Here is a 23,869-nt window from a genome sequence, read left to right on the forward strand (position 1 = left end):
ACACACATCTCCACGTACTGACACACACTTCCACATACCTCCACACACGCCTCCACATACTGACACACGCATACCTCAGGTAGCGACACACTGAAGCCTAGGTCTACTGACACACACACACGGAATACGGTGCCTTCACAGTCTTCTTTCGTTTTAACATTCCTTTCTATCTCTGGAATGTCAAATATGTAAAGTAATGTGTCATTGATTCACACAGTATTATTGATGTTTGTTATCGGTATCATTCAGATAAAGGTATTGCAGAAAAGTATCAGCTGAACTAGAGAACGTGTGTGGAAGTAGTTTTGTATGGATGCACCATTTATACATAATACAGCTTCATTCTAAAACCCTGATCCTCCTCTATGGCTCCTGTATCTGCTGGCTGGGAAATACAAGCAAACCACACAAATACAGTACTCAGTTACTGACAATCAAGTACTGGCATCACTAGTGGAGTGAGCGAAGGAGGGTGTCAGTTATCGGCTCTCCTCAGTGTCAGTTCTGCTTTATTCAACTTGAACACGTTCTTGATGACCAGCTCAGTTGGAACTGTCCCCAAGCCACCTCATGTTGCTCTGATCTCTTCTGATGGCATGTGACAATGAGTGCACTGCACACTATACAAGCTTTGTCAGAACCAGGCCCATCCCTTAAGCCCCATCCCCACTGCACCTGGGAACGTCCTTTTTGGAAGATGTAAGAAAAATACTAGTCCAACCAGCCGATCAGTGGACACACTTGGGGTTCCGTAATTGGTCAAATTTTCTATTGTGCATTTAAAGGGGAAAGCTCAAAACAAAATCATAGTGTATGTTCATCTCCTTCTCCCTTTATCTCTAAGAAAACACAAACATACAATTTCAAGTGACACTGTTCAGTTTACAAATGGTTTAATTTCTTCACCATTCATATAAACAGGACATCATAATTACAGTCATCCCTGACACCATTGTCAGATACCTCTAGTAAAAATTGTTACACTAAAATATTTTTCCTTCTGAATTCTACATTAAATTTACTCCCAAAAAATTTTGAAGCCAATGTGTGCTGCAGCAGAGTACCATTCTCACTCATCCCAGAAAGGCTGTCCTCCCTGCATGCAGACGCCCGCCTCCTCCTCCCCTCCCGTCCCCACCCTCACATCCAGATGCTCTCAGCTGATTGGACAGTTGGGAGTCTAACACTTAATTCCATAGGCTGCAAATATATATATATAAAAAAAAAAAAACATGAATCATAGAAATCTGACATGGCAGATCCCAAACATGGCGGTGTCTGAGGCAGTGTCTGACGGGGTCACAGGAGGAATGGAAGGCTGCAGCTGAACACGACGTGAGCCTGGCCACGTCTCCCAGTGTAGGTCAGAGGTGCCAGATACCATCTTTACAGCTCTCCTTTGAACTGTTCACTAAAGTGAGTCCTTCTAGACAAATACATGATATGCTTCCTTTTGTTGAATTGTCTACATTCAGTAATTGGCTGCTGTGCAAAAAAATGAACTGATACACAGAAATGCCCTTCATATTCATACCATAGTCAAGTCAATTTAATAGCATTTCAGTCGGCTTTGTATTAGGAGTGTGGCTGTGTGTTTGTCTAACCGTACAAGTAGAGTATAAAGTGCACAGCATCAACACGAAAAAGGCTTTCCTCGTTATGGAGTGAAACATTCCTATGGCGTGAGAAAGCTGACCCCTCCTGGGAGGCCTCGTATAACACTGTCAGATGCTGGTCCAATCACAGCCATTACACCAGGTGGAATACCATTAAAACAAACCTACCGAAAAAGAAAAAACCCTTCATATTTCTGCAACGATAAAAATATGGACTGCTTCTCTCTCATATCAAATCTTCACACATTTCAAAAAGGCTGTTTTTAGAAAAGAAAAAACAAGCGTTGTTAGTTTGTAGAGTAAAAAAAAAAAACGTTTGCTGGGAAAGTTCTACAGCGTTAAGAGCTAAGGAGTGCTGTGACCCGACGGATCACCGGAGAACGTCTTCAGCACAAGGACACCAGAGGTGTGCTGATCACTGAGATGACTGTACACTAGCACCACAGGAAGACAAATACCTACACGCGCCCTCTCAAGGAGCACCAAAACTAAACTGTACACACACAGGTAGCAGCACTCCTTCGGAGGTCCCGCATTAAATAAACACGTTTCAATCAATACTAGTGTTCCTCTCATCCTCGGTGTACATGGTGAACTCACACCGGATATACACAGAGAGAAAGAGACAAGAGGGGCTGCTACCGATTCCAATAATACTGTGAGCAGCGGAGGAATGATGGACCACGTGGTGCATCTGATCGGTGAGGCTCGAGAGCGGTGATCACTCGGGCTCGAGTGTGGATTCACACATTCTAAAATGGGTTTGGTACCAAACAAACACTTTTCTACTTGTTTTTAATTTTGTAATTATCCCTATATGAATTATTACCTATATTATCTAAAAACAGAGATCAAACTGCCTCTCTGCACAACTCCCTTCATCCAGGCTCCCAGAGCATTGACAACGAGATGAAGTCCAGCCACACAAGGCTACCAAGCATGTGAACTTCAGAGTCACATACATATCTTGAGTACTGAGAGCGTGTGTGCGTGTGCGTGTGTGTGTGTGTGTGTGTGTGTGTGGGGGGGGGGGGGGGGGGGGTTGAAAAACAGATGAAAGCAGAAGATGGGTGTGCACCTTTTTGAAAAACTCAGGACCAAAGACCCTGAGATAAATCCTAAACGTTGTTACAGCGACGCAACACCACCACTACCAAACGCAGGAGGGGGGGAACCTGTGTCTTGTAAGACCAAGGCAGGTTTGTGAGGGTGTGAGTATATACAGAAATACATCTGTCTGGCTGGCTGGAGTTTACATGTATGACCCGTTTTTGTTTGCATGAGCTCCTGTTTGTCGTTCGTCTGGAGTGTGTGTGTGTGTGCGTGCGGCCATGTGTCTCAGGTCCGTGCCCCTATAGGACTGTGTCCTCATCCATCTTGGAGACATTTGCCAACGAGATGGTAGCCTGGCCGTTTTCTCCCTCTGCCCCTCCATCCTTTTTCTCCTCCTCCTCCTCCTCCTCCTCCTTGGAAGGACTGGGGGCCTCCAGCATGGCCGTGCGCTCCTCCTTGGGCTCCTCCCTCTCCCTCTTCTCCTCCTCCTTCTTCTCCTTGTCCAGCAGGTGGTAGTTGAGGCCCATGCCCACGAAGAGGAACACGCTGGAGATGATGAGGATGATGCCACAGCTCATGTAGGTGTAGTCGTAGCTCTGGTAATTATCATAGAAGCGGCCTGGAGAGAGAGAGAGGGAGAGAGAGCGATACAAAACAAGTCAGTCGCTGTCTCTCCAAGAGGGGTTGTAAACAATTGGTGCACCGACAGTGACAGTCAACCTAAGATGACAACACTGGGGACCTTCATCTAGAATAGGTGGACTTCAGGGCAGCAGTTTATGGTTCCATTGGAAACACCCACCCACTCACTCACCCAGTAGTGGTGGTCCCAGCAGCACAGGCCCACACTCCACGATGGTGACCAGCCCCACGGCTGAGGAGAACCTCTGGGGCCCCACCAGGTCCATCAGGGTCTCGAACAGGACGGCGCTCAGCCAGCCGAACCCAAAGCCAAAGAAAATGGCGTACACCACGAAGCCCATGTAGTCCACGGAGATCGGCGCCAGCACGTGACACACGCCGTTGTACAGGACGGACGCCGCAAAGAAGTACTGGATGCGCGGCCGGACCCACTTGGTGTTGGCCAGCAGGCCCATGGAGGGCCGGGCCACCATGTCCACGAAGCCCATCACGGACAGCAGGAAGGCAGCCTTCTCCTTGCTGATGTCCTTGCTCTTGGCGTAGTTGGAGAGGAAGACGAGGGGCGAGAAGAGGCCGAAGAACATGATGAAGTTGCCCAGCAGGTAGAGCAGGAAGCCCCGGTGCTTGAACAGCGTCAGGTCGATCACGCCGTTGATCCGCTCCAGTGCCGTGCGTTTGGGCGGCACCGCCGCCGCCGCCGAGGCCGCCGCCTCCTTCTCCTTCTCGCCCAGCTCGGTGGCGTCCTGGGACTTGGCGGGCTGGGGGTCGGGGCCCAGGGGCCTCATGAGGGAGCCGGCCACGCAGCAGTTGAGCAGGAGGCCCCCCAGGATGAGGAAGCTGCCCCGCCAGCCGAACTGGTCGAAGAACCAGCTGTTGAGGGGCGCCAGCGTGGACAGGAACACGGGGCTGCCCGCCATGGCGATGCCGTTGGCGATGGGCCGCCGCTTGAAGAAGTATTTGCCGATCATGGTGAGGGCCGGGTTCAGGTTGAAGGCCAAGCCCAGACCTGGGGCGAGAAGAGAGGAGGTGAAGAGGAGGAGATAAACACATGGGTGACGGAAGCGGTGGAAGAGAAGGTGAACAAAGCGAATGCAAATCCTGCCATCGAGTCCCGAGTGAGGACAGCTTGACGCGTCACTGGATTCAAATATGACTCATCTTTTCTTCGTGCCAGAGAGTGTGAGTCAGGTCGCCGCTCACCTCCCACCACGCCGATGAAGAAGTAGAGCTGCTCCACGCTGTTGCAGAAGGAAGCAGCTATGAGCCCCGAGCCCGACAGACAGCCTCCCACCATTATGACTGGTCGACTGCCAAACTTGTTCACCAGGATACTGCTGATCGGACCTGGAGATAGAAGTAGGAGGGGGGGGGGGGGTTAGCAAGAGAATAAGAGGTTTCTCCTTAGAGCTTTTAATAGGTGGATATCCCTCTCCCTCCCTCCACCAGCAGGTGGGGCTGTGGTGCCAGACTACAGACAGAACAGGTGCAGAGGGGGAGCCCAGGGGCACATGAGAGACCCGAGGCCAAGGCCAAGGACATTCCACTGGAAACCAAGTCTTGGAGAGAGAACGAAGGGGGGGTTCCACACGTGCCTCTGTTGGCGTGTCAGCCATGACACCTCTGAATGACCTCTCAGCAGATTGCTGAAACGTTCAGTTCAGCTTCATTTCCAGAGGGAAAGTTAGATGCAGCATACAATCATATAATATTAAACAGTCAACCCCCTACAATCAAGACAAACGCAGAAAAACACATGTAATATATTCCTACGAACATTACCTAGAATTTAAAATCTTTATAGCTGAGGGATAAATGAATATCTAAAAGGATGGGTAGATATGACTGGGTAAAGACCAACAGTCTGTCTGAATATTCTAACACTCATCCTCCCAAGACACATATCCAACTAGACAGCTGAAGAGCTACTAGCAACATGGTCTGGGGGCGTAGTGTGTGTGTGTGCCATTGTATAGCTGTTTACACAAAGAGGATTTCCAGCAGGAGGGATAGAAAACTTCAGCAACAGACATTTAGGTCTATCCCAAACCTTTGAGTGAACATTCCAGAAACCTTGTTGTTATTCAACAGGCATCTCTTTATTCACACTGTCTGAACTTCCTCTCACAGTGCCTCAGAGAGACCTTCATGACTGCTCCAAACACAGAACTCACAGAGCCCTGTCCAACCAGAGAGACTCTGGCACAGACAGCGGGGGCTTTTCAGAAAGCAGGGTTGACATAGCCCGAGTTCAAACCAAAACTCAGGGTTGACTGGCTGAACTGGAGTTGGCCGTTTCAGAACAGGTGGTAAAAATGTGTTCAGACAACTCTTGAGTCTTCAAAAGCTTGAGGGCCCAAACTGCCGTCTCCTCATGAGGCCCAGCATTGTTTAGCAGCACCCCTGAGAGCTCGGGTCAGCTATATCATACGAGGGCCGAGAATACCAACACCGATGAGAGACTCCCCCATCTGGCAGCGCTGGCCTGCTGTGTTGCCATGTTGTCGTCATGGAGTGTTGAGAGGACCACATGGGCACACAGAGCGACCTCTGAACTTGGAATTGGAGCTGCCTGGGGCCACGCAAAAGACAACATACCGAAGGTGCACGTCTGACAGGCACTCTCTCAGAAGATACTACGTTCCTTTAACTGAGGGAAGGGATGAGACACACGCACAGACGCACACAGAGGCCCAAATAAGCCGTGACAGTCTTTGTTGAGGTCTGGGGGGACGACAAAGGCGGCTGTTATTTGTGCTCTCTGGAGATATTATATAAACGGTTGCACCCCTGCCCCCCCCTCCCTTCCGTCCCTTCTTGTGAAAGAGAGAACAGAGGGGAGGGGGGGGGGGGGGGGGAGCGTGAAGAGAACAGAATGGTTCTGGCAGAACACGGCCAGCACCAGAGAACAGAGATGACCAGTGAGGCCCTGCCGCAGGGAAGGAAGCCATGTTTCAGAGCCAGGGTCTCCTCTATGCCGAGTCACAGACCATTAGTGGTGAGGACCTAGAACAGGCCCAGCCTTCATGGGAGGAAGATCTTTCAGAACTGTGATCTGTCGCATCTGCTAGTTCTGAAGGAACATCACCGGAAGTCAGCTCTTTCTACCGGGTAAAGCTAGAAATACGATTCTGTGTATGGAGATACGAGACACTGAACCATACACGAGCATGAGTAACATGAGATTTCCTGAAGAGGAAACGAAGGCTGGCAAAAAAGTTTGAGAAATTATTTCTATATCTGAAGTCTCCTTCCCATCTCTTTGTTCTCTTTCCTCAGGTTCTCTCAGCCTGGTGCCTCAAGCAGGGGAGCCCAAATTCCTAAACGTAAATACCTCTCCATGGAGTTCACCCAACAAGTAAAACACTAAGTAAAAGCCGTATTTAGCATCCTATTTAGCACCCTGTGCTTTCCTGGGCACACTGCCAAGACTGCCTCCATCTTATCTCGTCAACGCTTAGCATTTTCAGTGTTCATTAAAACTGCAGATGTGGGAAGTGTCAGTGAGAAGTGCCAGAGAGAGAGAGAGAGATAAAGAGATAAAGAGGAGGAGGTCTGGTGAGCGTTCCACAAACAGCAACCATGGCAGGGCTGGACTTGCCACTGCACTCCAGAATGGGCCAGGTCAAGCAGACCATTAACGAAGGTCGTCGAGACGGTTCAATGTGTGACTTGCATACATGAACACGACCGTAACAGGACCATGCGGTCGTCAGGCGCTGGTCAGGGTCCACAGTCCAGGTTCAGCACAAAGCTCAGAAGGGCGTGTGCCAGTCAGCAGGCAGGCCCTAGAGCCTTCTAGAGTGTAAACTGTTTTGAGATGGCATATTTTTCTTATCCGTCCTTCAGTTTAAAAGGGGGGCACGACGAGCACTTGAGATGCATCCTTTGGCTTTTGCCTTTCTAAATAGTTCTGCTGTTCCTCTCGTCACTAAGGGCTTGGGTTGCAGAACCCCATTGGCTGCCTCCTCTGTTATCTGAGCTATGCGTGTGTGTATGTTTGCGTGTGTGTCTACGTGTCACGCCTCCCATTTGGACACTCGGCGTGCATGTGACATCAGCCGCCCACATAGGGCGACTGTTGTACCTGGCAGCCTGGGTGTGACAGTCTGGGAGCAAGGTTGTACTTGTCCCGTCCTCTGGGAGAAGGACTTACACACACTGACAGATACCACACCTACACATGGGTACAAACAGTGCTGAACACGTCATACCAAATAATTTGTGTGTGTGTGTGTGTGTGTGTGTGTGTGTGTGTGTGTATATGGGAAGAGTAGTTGTCTCCCCATCTCTAAATAGAAGGCTGGTGTTGGAATGGAACTAGGTCAGTGACTCGCTAGGGCTCCTCCTCTTCCCTCAGTTCCTGCTCCTCCCTCCCTCCCTCTCCTCTCTCTCAGCGGGGGGTCTGACTGAGTCGGCAGGGTGCACTCAGACGGAGATGAAGGAATGCTACTTTCGTCTGGCGTCGGTGGCGCAGCACAGAGATAAGAGCTCAAAATAACACACACCGTAAACTCACCTCCTGTGTGTACACACACACACACACAGAGTGTACTCACCCCCTGCGTACATGACGGCCAGCATGATGGAGGAGATCCAGGACACCTGGCTGGGCGTGGCGTTGAAGATCACCTCGATCTCCTTGAAGAACACGGTGATGGACTTGGGGAAGGCGTAGGAGAAGCCGATGGAGATGAAGGCCCCGGCCACCACCGCCCAGCCCCAGCCCCCCTCTGGAGGGGTGTACCCTACCGGCCCGCCCACCGCTGGAGCCATGACTGGAGAGAACTGCTACGCTGGGATGTGGACACGCTCCCTCTCACATACACACACGGGTTCAGGAGACACACTGGACCTGGGAGAGGAAGACGGGGAGGGGAGGAGGAGAAAGACATATAAATACTTCTCTGTGGAAATGCGTTGCCAAGATGATGGCATTAAGAAGCGCATGTGTTTTCCTTTACGTGTGTGTCTCCAGCACGCAGGCTGAACATGCCAACACTCCAGGAGGAGGAGGGGTCCTGCTAAACTAAAAGGTACACCGGCCTCTGAATCCACTCCAGTCCCCAAGCACTTTACATACCAGGAATAAAGCCAACAAGCCTAAGAAACGGCTCCATTTAAAACCTACAATAAGGGCACCGAGGCGGTCAGTACTTTGTATAAAAGCTCGCATCGAGCCATGTATAGGAAACCTTGCGTTGCAGCAAGGTCTGGGTGAGAAGCCTTGGGCTCTGTCTGAGCACCAAAGCCCCTCGTCTCCCAACCTCCTGCAGCCCCAGAGCCCAGCCTGCGCTGCACACAGCCTCCTCTAATCATTAGTTAGTGATCCCGCCGTGTACTACAGAACTGGTTAGCCACCAGGCATCTGCAATTACAACAGCTATCACACAGAGGACTTTGAAATGCCCCTCGGGGGTTCAACAAGATACTGAAGGGCTTGTGTTGTAACGGGTAGGTAATGTCTCCCGGGTTCTGAGAAGCAGTGTGGACTGGGAGGCTATGCGGTCAGCTCCTCCTGGTCTACATAGCTGTGTCATGTGAGACTCCCTCTAAATTAAAGCGGCACATTTTGTCCTGTGCCGTGGTTACGGAGCGAGGGTGTGTATTACACGCACGCACACACACACACACACACACACACACAGACGTGCGCACGTGACTTGAAGGGGCTAGATTGACATTACATGCAAATCTCTAAACGGGTTACAACTTGATCAAATAAAAAGAACTCAATTGGTGTCACGTTTCATGTTGCGGACTCTCTGATAAGCAGGCATCCCTTCCCACAGAGTCTGTCTGGATGGAGAGATTGCAACAGCGTTCCTAGGAACGATTTCCCCAACACCGCCACCCACAATCCTACACAAGACATGAGTCAAAGCTTTGTGTAATCCAGAAAATCATTGTGACGCCACATTTTGGACAAACCCTGTCCTCCACCAGACAGAAATACCAGCTGGTTGATAAAGAGCAATTCCACGGCGCTGTCTGGAGAGAAAAAAAGAAAACAGCTCGGTTTTTACAAGCCTTACGTTTTTAGATTGATCACTTTAGCCAGTTGTAGGGTTTCTGGACCCAGGCAGCCACAGTTCTGTAGCAGGAGGTCGTCTTCCTCCTGAGTTGACATGGCCTGGAAACAAGTCGACCTGTATCCGTGTTTCAGCTTCACGCCCAAAACAGTAGGACAGTGAAGCTGGCATACGACATCATTAACTGCAAGTGTTTTTCCAAGGTCTAAATTGTTTCAACTTGGGGTGGTAGCCTTCTCCTGAAAAAAACACTGTTTTACAGAAAGCCCTGTTTGAAGCCTCTGGTGTCATAGCTAAAGTGAAAAACAAGTACTGACAACTGTATAGGCAACTTCAGGAGCACACAACCCTGGGCTGTAGAAGCGAAGGCGCACACCCTCACGTACGCACACAGACCCAAGGCCCACACATTGCACGACTGTATCACTTCCCTAATGACACAGGGCCTAAGCCAGTCTCAACCAACACACGTCCTGCCCTCTCAGTCTGCAGCGCTGACTCATCACTCAGTCTCTATTGCAGCGTGTTGGTATTAGAGGGAGTGTATATCGGCATTGTGCTTGACGTTTGTGCTACTGCTAGCTGAGCTTGTTCGCAGCTCTGTAGAAACCCCCCATTCTCACTACAAAACAAGTTCAACTAGCCTCAAGCCTCTTCAAACCACTGGTAGTGTGGTGTGGCTAACCTCCCAAGGCCCTTGGCATGTAAACTTGGTCCATAGCCAAGAGGAGATAGGAGTCACTAAGCTACAATATAATAACGCTAAAGGTAACCTTCTCTGTGTGTAACTGTCAACAAACTACTGTGGAAAGACAGCCCATATCCTAGTGCCTCGCTTTTCCTTGTTGCTACAAACTAACTTATTAGAGCATTACGGTCATTTTCACCAGCCACAACATGGCTCTGTGTATGCCTGGGCTTAATCACCTTACTGGTACTACAAACTGGTTTATTAGACCACTAATAATGGCAGGCTACAGTCTGAGCAGTCTCTTTCACACACTTTAAAAACCATCAATCCTGTACTAAGAGCAGGATGAGTCATTTCACCTCTGGCTCAATCACTGCTAAAGTGTGGCCTGACTGGATCAGCTTCAGGAATGCGATGACTATGAGATTCCCAATAAAGGTCGTTTCCTTCCCTGTTCCTCCAGATAAGTGCTCCGTCGCCAATGAGAGGTACGGATATTTACACATCAGCTAAGTTGAATCTGGTCAACAGGATGCATAGGAACAGTAAAGCCTTGTCAGCAGATTGAGATGCTAAAAAGAAACATTCTCCAAACACACACGATAATACATAGCCTCTGTTAGAAGCCTGAGGGTCACCTGAGGGTCACCCCTCTATTGTGGCTCTCTCACCGCCATGATTTACAGTCCAGCTCTGTCCTACAGCATCTTTACTGCTGGGAACATAATGAACCAAGTCTCCTGCTGTGTCCTCTCCACAGGGGGCTGATGTCAAGGCCACACACACACGTTCCTTTGAGGATGATGCTTAGTCCACCGGTAGAGTACCAGCATGACCAGCAGTGTCAGTGTCCGAGTGTGTGCGCTACTTGTCCTCCTTGTACCTGAATATATGCCAAATGAACCCCACAACGTGCAGACGTCACAGGTTGTTTTTGGACTGGCCTCTCAGCCTGGCTTGCAGTCAAACCTCACTGACAGACTGATGGCCAGAGAACCTGAGACTGCACAGCAGAGCCAACCCACCCCCCACATGACACAGGAAAAGGTTTTCTAATAAACTGACGTCTGTGTGTGTGTGTGTGTCTTTGACCCGAGTCTGGGCCAACACACAGACAGACAGTGCTGCCTGTCAGTGTGTGTGTGTGTGTGTGTGTGTGTGTGTGTGTGTGTGTGTGTGTGTGTGTGTGTCTTTGACCCGAGTCTGGGCTTGTTGGACCACTGGGCGCTGGCTGTCTGTGTGTGAACAAGTAAACCAGAGAAGGGGGACACTCATCGGGCCATTATCAATGAGGCCATTCAGGAACACAGTAAGTTACATATAGTACCAAAAACACTCAGCCTTTGGTTGTAGGGTGAAGCTTATTCACCAAACTGAGCAAAATACCTTACATTTCAAAAGAATCTAATTCAAACACTGCAAAAAAAGAGGCAGAAGAGAGAGGGCAGTTAAGGGGAGGGGTCTCTCCATTCCTCAGCCCAGTGTGAACCAGAGATGTGAAAGGCACTAGAGAGAGAAGCAGCTCCGCGGTAAAGTGGAGCCTAGATGAAAGGGAGGAAGCCACCAGCTAGAATCTGTCCTTTCCTTGAAGAAAGGAGAGGGACAGTGTGAGGGAGCAAGTGTGAGCCAACAACTGCACCAGCACACCCTCTTGATTCCTGTCAAATCACTTCAAAAGTTCCCAGCCTGTCAACTAAAAGTGCCATCACAAAGCGGTTCTGCCAAAATGCGGATAATACCTTCAGCTTATCGCTAATGACTTAAACTGCCACTTAAACTGCCACGGCTTACTGATGTTTCCTCTGCTTATCCCACATATTTCTCTCATACAGCCTCGATCTTACACACACACACACACAATCTCACAGCAGCTACAAAGAAACTGTTGTCAGCCTTCCATTGGTATGTGAATGTTGTCCAATGCCCTCTCAGGTGAGCTAATGAGAGGAAATGTGCTGAAACACAAGAGGAGAGTTACCCAATGTTAAAGTCCATGCCAATGGCACAGTTACCCTCATGGTTCTAGTACCACCTTCCACCATGCCCTACAAACATTATATTCGAGATATATAGTATAACTGATTGAATTTACAGTGTCTGAGCTGGCAGCATTGCTATAGTTAACCTATCCTACTTTAATGTCAGTGCTGTTGCACACAATTGCAATTCTGCATTATTATTGCACGTTAATCAGCAAAGTGAATTACCATTTCCAGAGAACAGTTACGGGGCATTCAATGATTCCTAGCAAACTGAGTTATTTCCACCACTACCAACAGGATGTAAGGTGTCGCAGCAACTACCTGAGCATGGAGTAAAGTGTGTCTTCTAGAGCACACTCGAAGTCACCGACAACGGGTTTCACCTAGAAGTTGGATCAAAGTCTACAACGCAAAATGTACGTGGATCTTATATCTTGTTTGTCATGAAATTGATCAACTAAGACAGGCGCTTCAGTATGGATCCGGTTTAAAATGTGATGGCAGGGAGAGCGCGTGTCCAACATCATTCAATTCCATGCTACGCTGGCAGTTAAGCAGCTGCACAAGCGGCGACAGAAACTTGCTTGGGACAAAGACATTTAAATTCGGTACTTTACAAATGCAAGACCCCTTTTATTCATGCAGCAGTAACTCCCCACCCCCAACCAGCATTGTCCGTACCCCGACAACCTCAAAAACGACCAATTTTTATTGGTAGCAGGGAAAGTGACCAGCTAGCTGGCTGCTACTACTGCGATACTAGCAATATATTTGCCACGGCCGATAAAGTACAGCATGAGGTACCAACATGCGGAACATGTGGAAAGGATTTCACTATATCGGGGTCTGTTACACCCGGAATAAAATCAAGGCTTTACTCTGTGTGTACGCTACTACAGAAGGTTTCTAGCCAATCCATTTTCTGATCATGCCCAGCACGCCACTTCAGCTAGCTAGCTAGTTACTAACGAGAGATGCTGTCGACACCAATTCAGGTTTCTCTCTATGGACAAAGAGACTTGCATACCCAACAGTGGAAACTCATGTATCTTTGTTAGATAGTACAATGTGCGTTGGTTGAGTCTCATACTTACCACAATATTTGAAATTCAGACTCAGTAACAGCTCGTGTCCGGGATGTCCTTGTGCTTGATAATGGTTAAACGTGTGTATCGCAGGGTACCACATTGGGAACTTCTATAATGGAACGCAGCATTCGCGCGTGCGCAGAACCCCGCCCACTCTAACCGGAGGAATCCGCACTGGTCGTTTATAAGATCAAATAATTTAAGCATGTGATCTGCCATGCGACACAGATTTGAGGAAGCGAGTTAATAGTGGCACAGAAAAAAATAGAGATGTAGTGTAATGTCCTTAGGTAGCCTTAGTAATTCAGCATCTCAGTAACTTAATGAGTTGCTCCTTTCCAGCAGTCCTTTTCTTCCAATGTATTTTAGGACCATGTGAAGATGACATGGAGCTGTTATGTATAGTCTCTCACACTTTAATCTGGACTAATATATCATAAACAAGCAGACATGCCACATCCAGCCATGCAACACACAGAGAAAGACTGAACTTTTAGCTTCTCTATGAAGGCCAGCCAAATGTCCTGACTGGCTTACCGCTCCCCTCCACAGTGCTCCTGTGTAATCATTGTAACCATTAGTAACCACTCTGTTCTACTGCCAGTTTCCAGACGATGGCTTGTGAGGGGGGGGGTTGGCACAGTGATGTGACAGGTTCTCATTTGTGTTCTTCTAATGAGCAATGAGAGAGAGAGAGAGAGAGAGAGAGAGAGAGAGAGAGAGAGAGAGAGAGAGAGAGGGAGGAAAGAAAATAGGAGAGTTGCATACTTCTAGTATAGGACTAACATTTAGAAACATGACAGTACAGGCCTAGTCCTAAACACCTGACTCCTATAATGAATGGCAATCAAGGTGCATTGCTTCACAAACACCCTTTTTGGACCAGTTTGCCTCAGTATTTGTCCAGCTTTGCATAGCCCCACTGCAGAGGGATAAAGGCGATCCATGGGGCTTCCTGACAAAATAAACATCTTGAGAGAGATGAGGAAACACACTTCTGTTTTCATGCTCACCCTGGGCTTCTCGTGGAGAGGAGCAGCTCACCCTGCTGACCCACAGCTGACAAGAACAACCAGGAGAATCCTAGAGAAATGGATAACAGGAAGAGAGAAGTAGGGCTCGTATTTGAAAAGGGGAGTGATGTTTGGAAAGATGGGAGAGGGAGGGAAAACAGAGCAAGATAGGCGGTGGACCGAGGGATGAAAGTAAAAGCCATATTTTTATGAAACACTGCTGGTGTTTGCTGACATGGTACTGTTGTTATAATGGATGCTTTGGGTGGGTGGAACCCATTCATTTGAGCCAGGTTTTCTTTCAATGAAACAACACGTTTAGATAACCATGGCTACTGAGGTTTAGAGGAGAGGTTTCATACAACTACAAAGCCTTGCAACTCCAAATCCATTTCAGTGAGTTGGGCTTTAAGGCTTTTTCGTTGTCCTGCTAGGTATTTTATGAGGATCAGACACACTTTGAGACCATAAACTGTGGGTTGTGTGTGTTTACAGCTTGTGGGCAAGGTCTCAGAGATGTTCAGAGTCCAGATGCTGGAACGTACAATCGTCAAGTTCCATCAAAGTAAGACTGAATAACATGTCATGCCTTCTCTCTCTCGCAGGGATCACGCATAGAGTTGAGTGCACACGGCGCATCTATGGTTGTGTACCAACCAACGCCTGTACAACAAATCGAATACTCAGGAACTGAATCAAGCACCTCTGTGCTCTGCCCTCTAAGAAAACACCTGCTACTCTAAAACATCATATATCCTCAACTGAATACTTAATGAAAAACAGATTTGTTACTCATGGATAATATTTGACTTAACACCAAGACCAGATTCACCAAACATTCCCCTGCTGCTTTCACAATACAGAGCAAAAGTATGACAGAGATCAAAAAGGGTTTTCAGTGAGTACAGTTTTACACCATGTTGTCAAAAGAGCAGGTGTTGGCCTTGCCATCTGGAGCATCAATCCAGGTGGATCAACCTTCAACCACCATCACTACCTACCCCTCACCACACACACAAAGTAACACGCGAACACACACACACACACACAAATGCACACTTTCAAGTACACACACTGTTTCTCTCGCTCTCATTTGTCGGTGTGTTGCTTCATGTCCTGTCGTTCTATGACAGGGTGTGTGTGTATGCTTGTGTCACTCATGTTTGAGTTGGAATGGGGAACACACAGCTGTCTTGATGGCAATGGAGCAACGTCATTTTCCAAAACAATGCAGCGACTGTACAGGAGAGACAGCGTGACTGGTGTTATGTGAGCAGTGGTTGGATGCTACATAGCTGGGCTGCGGGTGATAGTCATCCACGCACACACGTATGGAATTCTTACATAGGAGGAGAACACATCTGATGCTTGTTAGGCACATGCTCAAGTCCTCCCTCATCCGCTATAGTGAAACCTCCTGCTATAACCTCCTGCTAGTGAAACCTTCCACTGATCATTTTCCACTGCTGAAAGACAGACACGTCAATGGTCCATTTTCAACAATGCATTGCATTCTTTAAACTTAGCCTATGCACCTTTCATCAACTGTTTTTCCTGTTTTTTTATAACTATATTACAGACACACACACAAAATACCAGAGTCATCATTATGTCCTGTAAAGGGGAGGGTCCAACTACTCCACCTCTACTGTGATTGGAGGAAAAGCATGGGCGTGCAGAACATGTGGCTTTAATTTGACAGTTTTGGGAGGCCTTTTTTAGGAAGTTTGAAGGAAGTAGAGTGAAAGAAGATTTTGAGGAAATGCCTAAACGGTGAGAGGTTCCCTGACTTTGGAGATGGTGTAGGCTTGAAGGAAAAAGATCTAACTTAATGAGAACAGAGAAACAATTGAATTGAGGAAGACTCCAAAATGATCATTAAAATATGTGTTTCTGTAAATATGGTTGTGAGCAGCTTTTATTGTAAAGTTTGACATACTTGTCAAACTTTGGGGGGAGTCAGGTGGCTGAGCGGTGAGGGAATCGGGCTAGTAATCCGAAGGTTGCCAGTTCAATTCCCGGTCATGCCAACTGACGTTGTGTCCTTGGGCAAGGCACTTCACCCTACTTGCCTCGGGGGAATGTCCCTGTACTTACTGTAAGTCGCTCTGGATAAGAGCGTCTGCTAAATGACTAAATGTAAAATGTAAATGTACTTGTGTGGCTTAGTCTTCTAAATACATTTTAGGATTGTTTCTTTAGTTGTATGCTTTGAGTTTTGTAGAGAGCAGACCAAATGTGACTGATTTGTCTTCTAAAGGTGTCCCAGCTGACCCTGTCTCCACTGCGCTGATGATGGGCCTGTTTCAATGTGTTTACTATCCCCAATTGTTGAATGAAAAGGTTGGGTGTTACATTTAAGTGTATTAATCTATCTGACATTTGCATCCACTGCATCCACCATTCCCAAACAAGACAACAGCAACATCCTAACTCCTCTAAAACATTGTAATTTTCGGTAAAACATCCCAATTTAGCAAGTGCTACAGGTGTTGTATGTAAGAAAATGTGTACACGATTTATTTTATTTATGTGTAATATACAAGCTACCAAATAGAAGGTATGATTTTGTATTAACTTTATTTCACTGTCACAGTGAGTCCCTAGACACTGATACTTTTTGCATTTTGATCAAATATAATATTATCTTGCATTCAAAGTTTAATTTGGAATACTCTGAGATTCTTGTATTGGCTAACTGAATACACAATTTTGAGTAGTAGAGAAGCCCATGATAAAGGGGTCTTCTCTTGATGAAGGGGTCGTCTCTTGATGAAGGGGTCGTCTCTTGATGAAGGGGTCGGCTCTGAATCACAATCAGTAAGTTAGCTCATGGCCTCACTTCTTTATCTCTTTCCATTTCCTGAACAGGAAATGTGAAACAAATATACAAATAAGGATAGCAATTTAAAGCTGCATACACTTGCCTCCCATGAACGAGCACACAGGCAAAAACATCATAGCAGAAGCATGTTTATTAACAAAACTCTTATAATCAGTAACAATCTCATAATCATTGACATCAGCAAGATAGAAACAGCTGACCCAAATCTTCGATGTTAATAAATGAATGTCGACCTAATGGAGAAATAAACATTTTGGCATCAACAAGTTGATTTTGAGTCTAACTTTCTTAACTTTGAGACATAACAGGGAGAAAATCTATAAAGTGTATTCACATAGTAGCACATAGTGACAAAACGTGGCAGGAAAACTGGATGTTATCAGTCCCTCATCATATCTGATGATCACCAACTGGATTATTTATGAAGAACCTGTATCTGGGATATGTTGGGCCAACAATACATTATTCATTCACTCTAATTGTGTAATTCTGTCTAATTCTAACAAATGGTTTCAGAAATGTTAAGATATTGAAGCAATGAATCCCTAAGAGGGTATTTTACATCCCAAATAATCCATTGGAGGTTGCTGTCAAGACATAAGGCCCAGCCATTTCACAATAATATATCACTGAATTATATTATTGACAGTAGATTGTGAAGAGCAGAGGCTGTGGTGAATTTCTTAAGCAGTGCCAATTCAAAGGGAGGGGTTTATCCATTTAAAGGAGGGTTCATTCAAGGACACAGGAAACATTAATATAAATGGTATTATTAGGGGTTAGCTGAATTAAATGAACCTAAGTGGCTGAGCGGTTAGGGAGTCGGGCTATTAATCAGAAGGTTGTTGGTTCGATTCCCGGCAGTGCAAAATGACGTTGTGTCCTTGGGCAAGGCACTTCACCCTACTTGCCTCGGGGAGAATGTCCCTGTACTTACTGTAAGTCGCCCTGGATAAGAGCGTCTGCTAAATGACTAAATGTAAATGAATACAAATTGGAATGTTGTGACAAGATCAAATAATAGAATTGAACAGTAGTGAATTGATACAAAACATCAATCAGGTTATCGCCACATTCAGAAGGTAGTTTCCTCTTGGGCATTTGTAGTGCATGGACAAATGGTAGGACTCCCAATTCAGATGTGAGTTACAGTTAGATTTGATGCACTTGTCCTGGTACATGGGAGATGGCATGACTGGATGGCATAATTAGGGTAAGTACAATAGGAGACACAAGGGTGGTAAATTTGATAACATTCTAGGGTAGCCAAAGTTAGGTAAAATAACCATGTGAAGTTGGTTATCCATCAAGTTTGGACTCGGATGCCCTGTGTCTCAGTGAACCTTCTGTGGAAGAAGTTGAACATCTGGTCAATGATCGATGAGTGGAGGGGACGAGAGGAGAGGTATGTTCCAAACAGGCTACACTTCTTGTAGGCCTACTACAGCATGCATGTGGTGCAGAGTGTACGGTTTGAGACATAGAAGACTGGATTCATTTCACTTTAAGAGTTCTACACTGACACCTAGTGGTTAAAAGTTCCAGTTCCGTGCAGTGGTGTGTCTTTATGACTGGGGTGGCCCATGTGAGGCACTGACATATACTGGGGTGGCACGAAGTACGCACACTCATCTGACTAGTATGAATTGACTATTTGTCTCCACTACCTCTACTTAAGTACGAACATTACAGTGTCTTAGATTCTTGTGTTTAAAGTTTAATTGCTAACATTAGTGTCTTACGTTCCTGTGTTTAAAGTTTGATATATAAGATTAATAGACCTTCCGATCACAACACAGAGTGGCACCGTGATTGGATTGAATTGCGGACGGATTATATCCAACTGTTATATGTAATGACCTGGACGAAGGGGAGGCTAACAGACACACCTACATTTACCCTGATACCACAAAGCCAATCCCCTTCCACACCTGTTCCACAAGTGTTCAAGTTCAATTTGATCAACTTACTCTTCAATAACTACCACCATTCCTAAAAATTGCTACTGTAACTTTTCTGTGGTGCAGCTGGCTGACACTGTTGGTCGATGGAGGTTGTGTTTATAAATCAGAGGACCTGAGATTGAACCTGAGAAAGGGTACGTGAGAGTGATGTAATGACACATGACACGCATTGCTTCAGTATTGTCCTATGTTCTATTTTCAATGACGACATTCAATGAGAAGCAGTGATTACATAACCGGTTCTTTGGCTGAAAATGGGGTCAAATCTTGTGTTGTACAGTATGTGTATGCCTTGTGTTAAAATGTGTTTGTAGTGTATATAATATCATAATGCTTGATTAGAAATATTCACTGTCACAACATAGTTTTTATGTATGCATATATAGTTATTAATTAATTAAATTGTATTAACATAATCCAACAAGTAAATAATAAAGTGATTGTGATTTTGTTCCACTTGATTTGTGTGTAGAACTCATACACGAGGAACAAGCTGCAGTCGAATGGGGTTCTTGGGGGAAAGGAAACCATCATTTCCCAGTTCCAGAGGCACCTGATGACAGAAGACATGAAGTTACCAACAAGCTGGCTGATGAGAGCAAAACATTATTCATTTCATGAACCAAAGTGACATTTCAGAAACATTGTTTCACAACAAATAAAACATTATCAACATCTAAAAGCAACACAATTATTTTAAGATACTAATTAATACAAATGAAGTAACCACAAAGCCAATCCATAACAATAAAAAGATAATCATTAAATATGAGAATGTTTTATATCTCACCTCAGTTTCTTTGCAGGTGACAAAGGTGAAGTCTCTGAGGATCTCCACAACTGCCAGCTTCATCAATATCAAAGCAAATCTCATGCCAATGCAGTTCCTGGGACCGGCTCCAAAAGGCAGATAGGTGTATGGATCAAAGTTGTCTTTGTTCTCCTTACTGAACCTGAAAACATGATTAGGAGGATGTTAAGTTGGTCAGGTTGTGTTGATGACAGTGAAGGACTGGATCTGGAGTTTAGATTACTAGGAATTGCTTTGAATATGTTTGTTGGAGTGGAATTGAAAATATTACACTTGCATAAGACTGGTATAATGGAGTAGAGGTCACTATCTGATACGAGTAGAATAGGAGGGAGTACCTCTCAGGTTTGAAGACCTCAGGGTCTGGCCAGAGTGCAGGGTCACGGTGGAGAGTGTAGACCGGGATCATGATGATGGTTCCTTTGGGGATGGTCACACCATTCAGTTCCACCGTCTTCTTCGTCATTCGCTCCACCCGGTTGGCGATTGGAAAGAGACGCTGGGACTCGTTCAGCACCATATCTAGATACTCCATCTGCATGATGCTCTCATAGGTCAACTCAGCCTGCAGGGGGAATACAAGAACAATGTTGACCATTCAGTTGAAAGATGTAGTCAAGGAGACGATGGGCTACTACCTTTTAGTAGAATGGTGTCTGAACACCTATCTGAAGAAAGTACTGTTCCTATATTAAGTAATTGCTACATAAATAAAATAAAGAACAGAGGGAGCCAGAAGGATGACCTTGTTGGGGAAGGTCTGGTCAATTTCCTCCTGCAAGGCAGTCTGGATGTCAGGGTTGATTGCCAGGTTGTAGGCTAGGAAGCACAGAGTACTGCTGCTGGTCTCGTAACCCGCAAAGATGAAGATCATAGCCTGAGAGAGAATCTCGTGGTCTGTCAGCCCTGAAACACAAAACATTATCAAGAAGAATAAAAATACCTCAACACATGACCTCACAGGTCGTTCCTCAGGCCTCTACCTTTCTGTGAGTTGTGATCTGCTGTGGTCTTATCTGGAATCTGGGAGTCCACCATGAGCTGCATGAAGTCCACACGACTCTGGAAGGACAAACAATTGGTGAGAGGTGGAGAAGACTGGATTGATCAGTGACAGTGAAATACACTTTTCACACTAAGAATCATGGTTTTATCTGGTATATTTGAAGTAGCTTTTTAGTCACGATATGTAATGTAATCCTAAACCTATGACACTGGTAATGACCAAGTCGCTGCTGTTCATACAAAATGTTTGGCTTCTAATGGTTCTCTTAACAAGCACATACATCCATAAATCCATTTGAACTAAATTGTCTCCAAACTGCTTCTGAATTGCTGATAGCGGTTTTGTTTGTGAGCTGGATGGGGTGGGGTGGCTTACATTGTGGACGTTCTTGCTTCGTTCTGCTTTAATCTGCTTCAAGAAATTGTAGAAGAAGTCCGTGATACTAGCAGGGAAGAAGGAAATCTCAAACTTGTCAAAGATCGACCCTAGAAATGGAAATAATACTGGAGAGAGGAAGGAAAGAAACAAGGAATGCTATAAAGCATGGATTGGCAAGTAAATATGGCCCTAGGCAGTTCTCATTTGATGGCAAGCCAGAACATAATCAGGCTCAATTAAGAAATGTATCAATCAGGTGCCTATTCTACTGATTATTTGATTTTGTAACAAACACAACATGGCTTACCAACAAGTACCAGGAGTGGGTTCAAGAAATTGAATTTGACCATTTGCTTTATGTTGGTGACAAAAGGATCACTGGCATTGTTGATGGAATCAATATCCACACTGAAAGCAGTGCTGGTGACAACATCCATACTGTAAGGTCCAAAGATTCTGCAGACAGAACAAAGTCACATTCAAAATCTTCCATTGTCCAAAACAACAGACAGCAAAACAGTCTAGCAATACCACTATGTCTTTAATAAGGGTAACATCTAACACTTTTGACAAACAGTTTCTTATTGTTTCAGGTAAGGATTAAAGGATTAAACATTATTCTCCAAATGGTTGCAATAGAGATATGTCATGCCATCTTCAGAAAAGGATTTAATCACTGTACAGGCAATAACAGTCATTTTAACTTCTACTCACTCTTTAACTTCAAGGACCTCTCCAGCATCCACCTTCTTCTCTAGACTCTTTATCAGGTTGCCAGAATGTTGCTTCATTATGCTGAACATCTGTCCCACAAAAATGGAATCTTAAAACATTACACTGCAGATTGAAGAGAGCAGTGTGTGTGTGTGTGTGTGTGTGTGTGTGTGTGTGTGCGTGTGTGTGTGTGGGCGTGTGGTGTCTGTGTGTACCTCTTTGAGGCGTCCACTGGTAAACGAGGGTGAGAGGACACTGCGAATCCTCTTCCATTCATCGTCCTCAACAACTGACACTGCATCTTTCAATGGCCCATTCAGTCCGATGTCCTAACCCAAGCACAAAGAAATCAGTCTGATGGTAAACTGAGTTTACTGATTGCATATACTGTATGTTTTGATTATGAGATCATTTTCTGCTCACCCTTCTATTGGTAAAGATAGAGTAACATTCCTTCACCAAGATGGCTTTGATCATGACAGGGTCCATGACACCCATTATTGGCTGTCTTCCATCATAGAACCTGAAACAACCAGAACCAACTTCAGCAGAACAACAAGGCAGGTTTGGCATTTCAAGAAGATGAAATGATGAGTGACACACAAACAAGAACAAGCAGCCAAACCATGTGTAGCCTAAACACAACCATACACACATCTTATTCTAGGACATGTGAATACATACTTAGATTTAAGCATAAAAAAACACTGGAACACACATACCCCCATATGCTGCCATACTTCTGGTAGCATTCTGTATCAAACACATGGACTCCCTGAGAATGAAAGAGCTGAGGATAAAATATCTGCCGACATCTGATTCTTACTTTTTAAATTGTATTAAATCTTTAAGTAAACAGTGTGCATTGGATAGTTGGGGTGGTAGACGTTGAAGCTGTGGTTGATAAAATACTGTAAAAAGTAATGAACCTTTGTATACTCCAGAAATGTTCCGATGAAGGGTAAAGGCTTTGGTCCACGGATGCCGATTTTCTTGAAGAATCCATAAGGTGCATAGCCATACCTAAGTGCATGGCGATACTAAGTTAGGGCACAACCATGTAGTCTACAAAACTTCTACTCAAATACATCTGTTTGTTATGGAAACTATGTTATTTTAATATTGTAATATGTCGCAGTATTTTTATTCCATATTTTGTTTTAGCGCAAACACCTGATTTCCTGAAATGTAGACTCCGCGTCACATTGATGTTTAGAATTCAAAACATGTCAGACAAAAGACTTCTATTATTCTATTATTTGCATGAAATATACTTTCAAATACCCGTTACTTACAAGACGACGAGAACAACAAATATAGCTATCAAAGTCCACGTCTCGACAGAGAAATAAGGGAGGAAAGACATCTTGTTTGCCCGAAGTGACTGTTGTATGTCAGCACTCTTACTTACTTACTTACTTTACTTACTCTGGATGGGTGGAGTTACGGTGCATTCACGTGTGTGAACTAAGGAGCGTATTGCATTTTTGCGTTATTAACTTGGACTTCCTCGATTATGTAACTGGGGCAATTCTGCAAACTGTAAGAGCGTTGTGGTGGGTTATTCACGGTGACTCAAATGTTGTATTCAAACCCTGTTGTGTTCAATGGATTTTGTATTAAGGCGTCTTTGGTTGGGTTAAATCATCTTGGGTCAACTAGCCAACTCAAAACGGAAAAATGTCCATGAGGCCTTCTCTTTTCTTTATACAAATAATGTGATGATTCATCAGAGACTATCAAGTTGAGGGGAAGTTGTTCTGACCTTCTAAGCTCCTACCTGTTTCCAGTGGTTGTCTGATTTGTTTTTCCACTGTGAAGGGCGAAAGAAGAATGCAAGACCACATTACACTACCAACATCATTAAGATGTTGGGTGTGTAAGTCATTAGGGCCATCAGGTGGCTGAGCGGTTAGGGAATCGGGCTAGTAATCAGAAGGTTGCCAGTTCAATTCCAAGTTGTGCAAAATGATGTTGTGTCCTTGGGCAAGGCACTTCACCCTACTTGCCTCGGGGGAATGTCCCTGTACTTACTGT

The 23,869-nt window shown here is 45.5% G+C and overlaps 2 protein-coding genes across 2 annotated transcripts; both read right to left on the minus strand.

The window, feature by feature from the left end:
* Nucleotides 1-2,430: 2,430 nt before the first annotated feature.
* LOC134018614 (monocarboxylate transporter 1-like) lies at nucleotides 2,431-13,267 on the minus strand. The gene is made up of 5 exons (XM_062458698.1): nucleotides 13,108-13,267; nucleotides 7,868-8,163; nucleotides 4,512-4,655; nucleotides 3,484-4,317; nucleotides 2,431-3,288 (listed from the first exon to the last, which is right to left on the minus strand). Exons 2-5 carry the CDS (start codon nucleotides 8,082-8,084, stop codon nucleotides 2,969-2,971), a joined length of 1,515 nt encoding a protein of 504 aa, XP_062314682.1. The 5' UTR covers nucleotides 8,085-8,163; nucleotides 13,108-13,267; the 3' UTR covers nucleotides 2,431-2,968.
* Nucleotides 13,268-19,096: 5,829 nt separating this feature from the next.
* Nucleotides 19,097-23,262, minus strand: LOC134018616 (cytochrome P450 3A27-like). Its single transcript, XM_062458701.1, has 13 exons — nucleotides 23,128-23,262; nucleotides 22,762-22,855; nucleotides 22,555-22,607; nucleotides 22,256-22,355; nucleotides 22,048-22,161; nucleotides 21,833-21,921; nucleotides 21,426-21,574; nucleotides 21,116-21,243; nucleotides 20,718-20,796; nucleotides 20,480-20,640; nucleotides 20,073-20,299; nucleotides 19,714-19,876; nucleotides 19,097-19,476 (listed from the first exon to the last, which is right to left on the minus strand). Exons 1-13 carry the CDS (start codon nucleotides 23,196-23,198, stop codon nucleotides 19,399-19,401), a joined length of 1,506 nt encoding a protein of 501 aa, XP_062314685.1. The 5' UTR covers nucleotides 23,199-23,262; the 3' UTR covers nucleotides 19,097-19,398.
* Between the last annotated feature and the right edge of the window lie 607 nt (nucleotides 23,263-23,869).

The sequence above is a fragment of the Osmerus eperlanus genome, chromosome 4 (genome assembly GCF_963692335.1).
Source record: "Osmerus eperlanus chromosome 4, fOsmEpe2.1, whole genome shotgun sequence".
Classification (NCBI taxonomy): Eukaryota; Metazoa; Chordata; class Actinopteri; order Osmeriformes; family Osmeridae; genus Osmerus; species Osmerus eperlanus.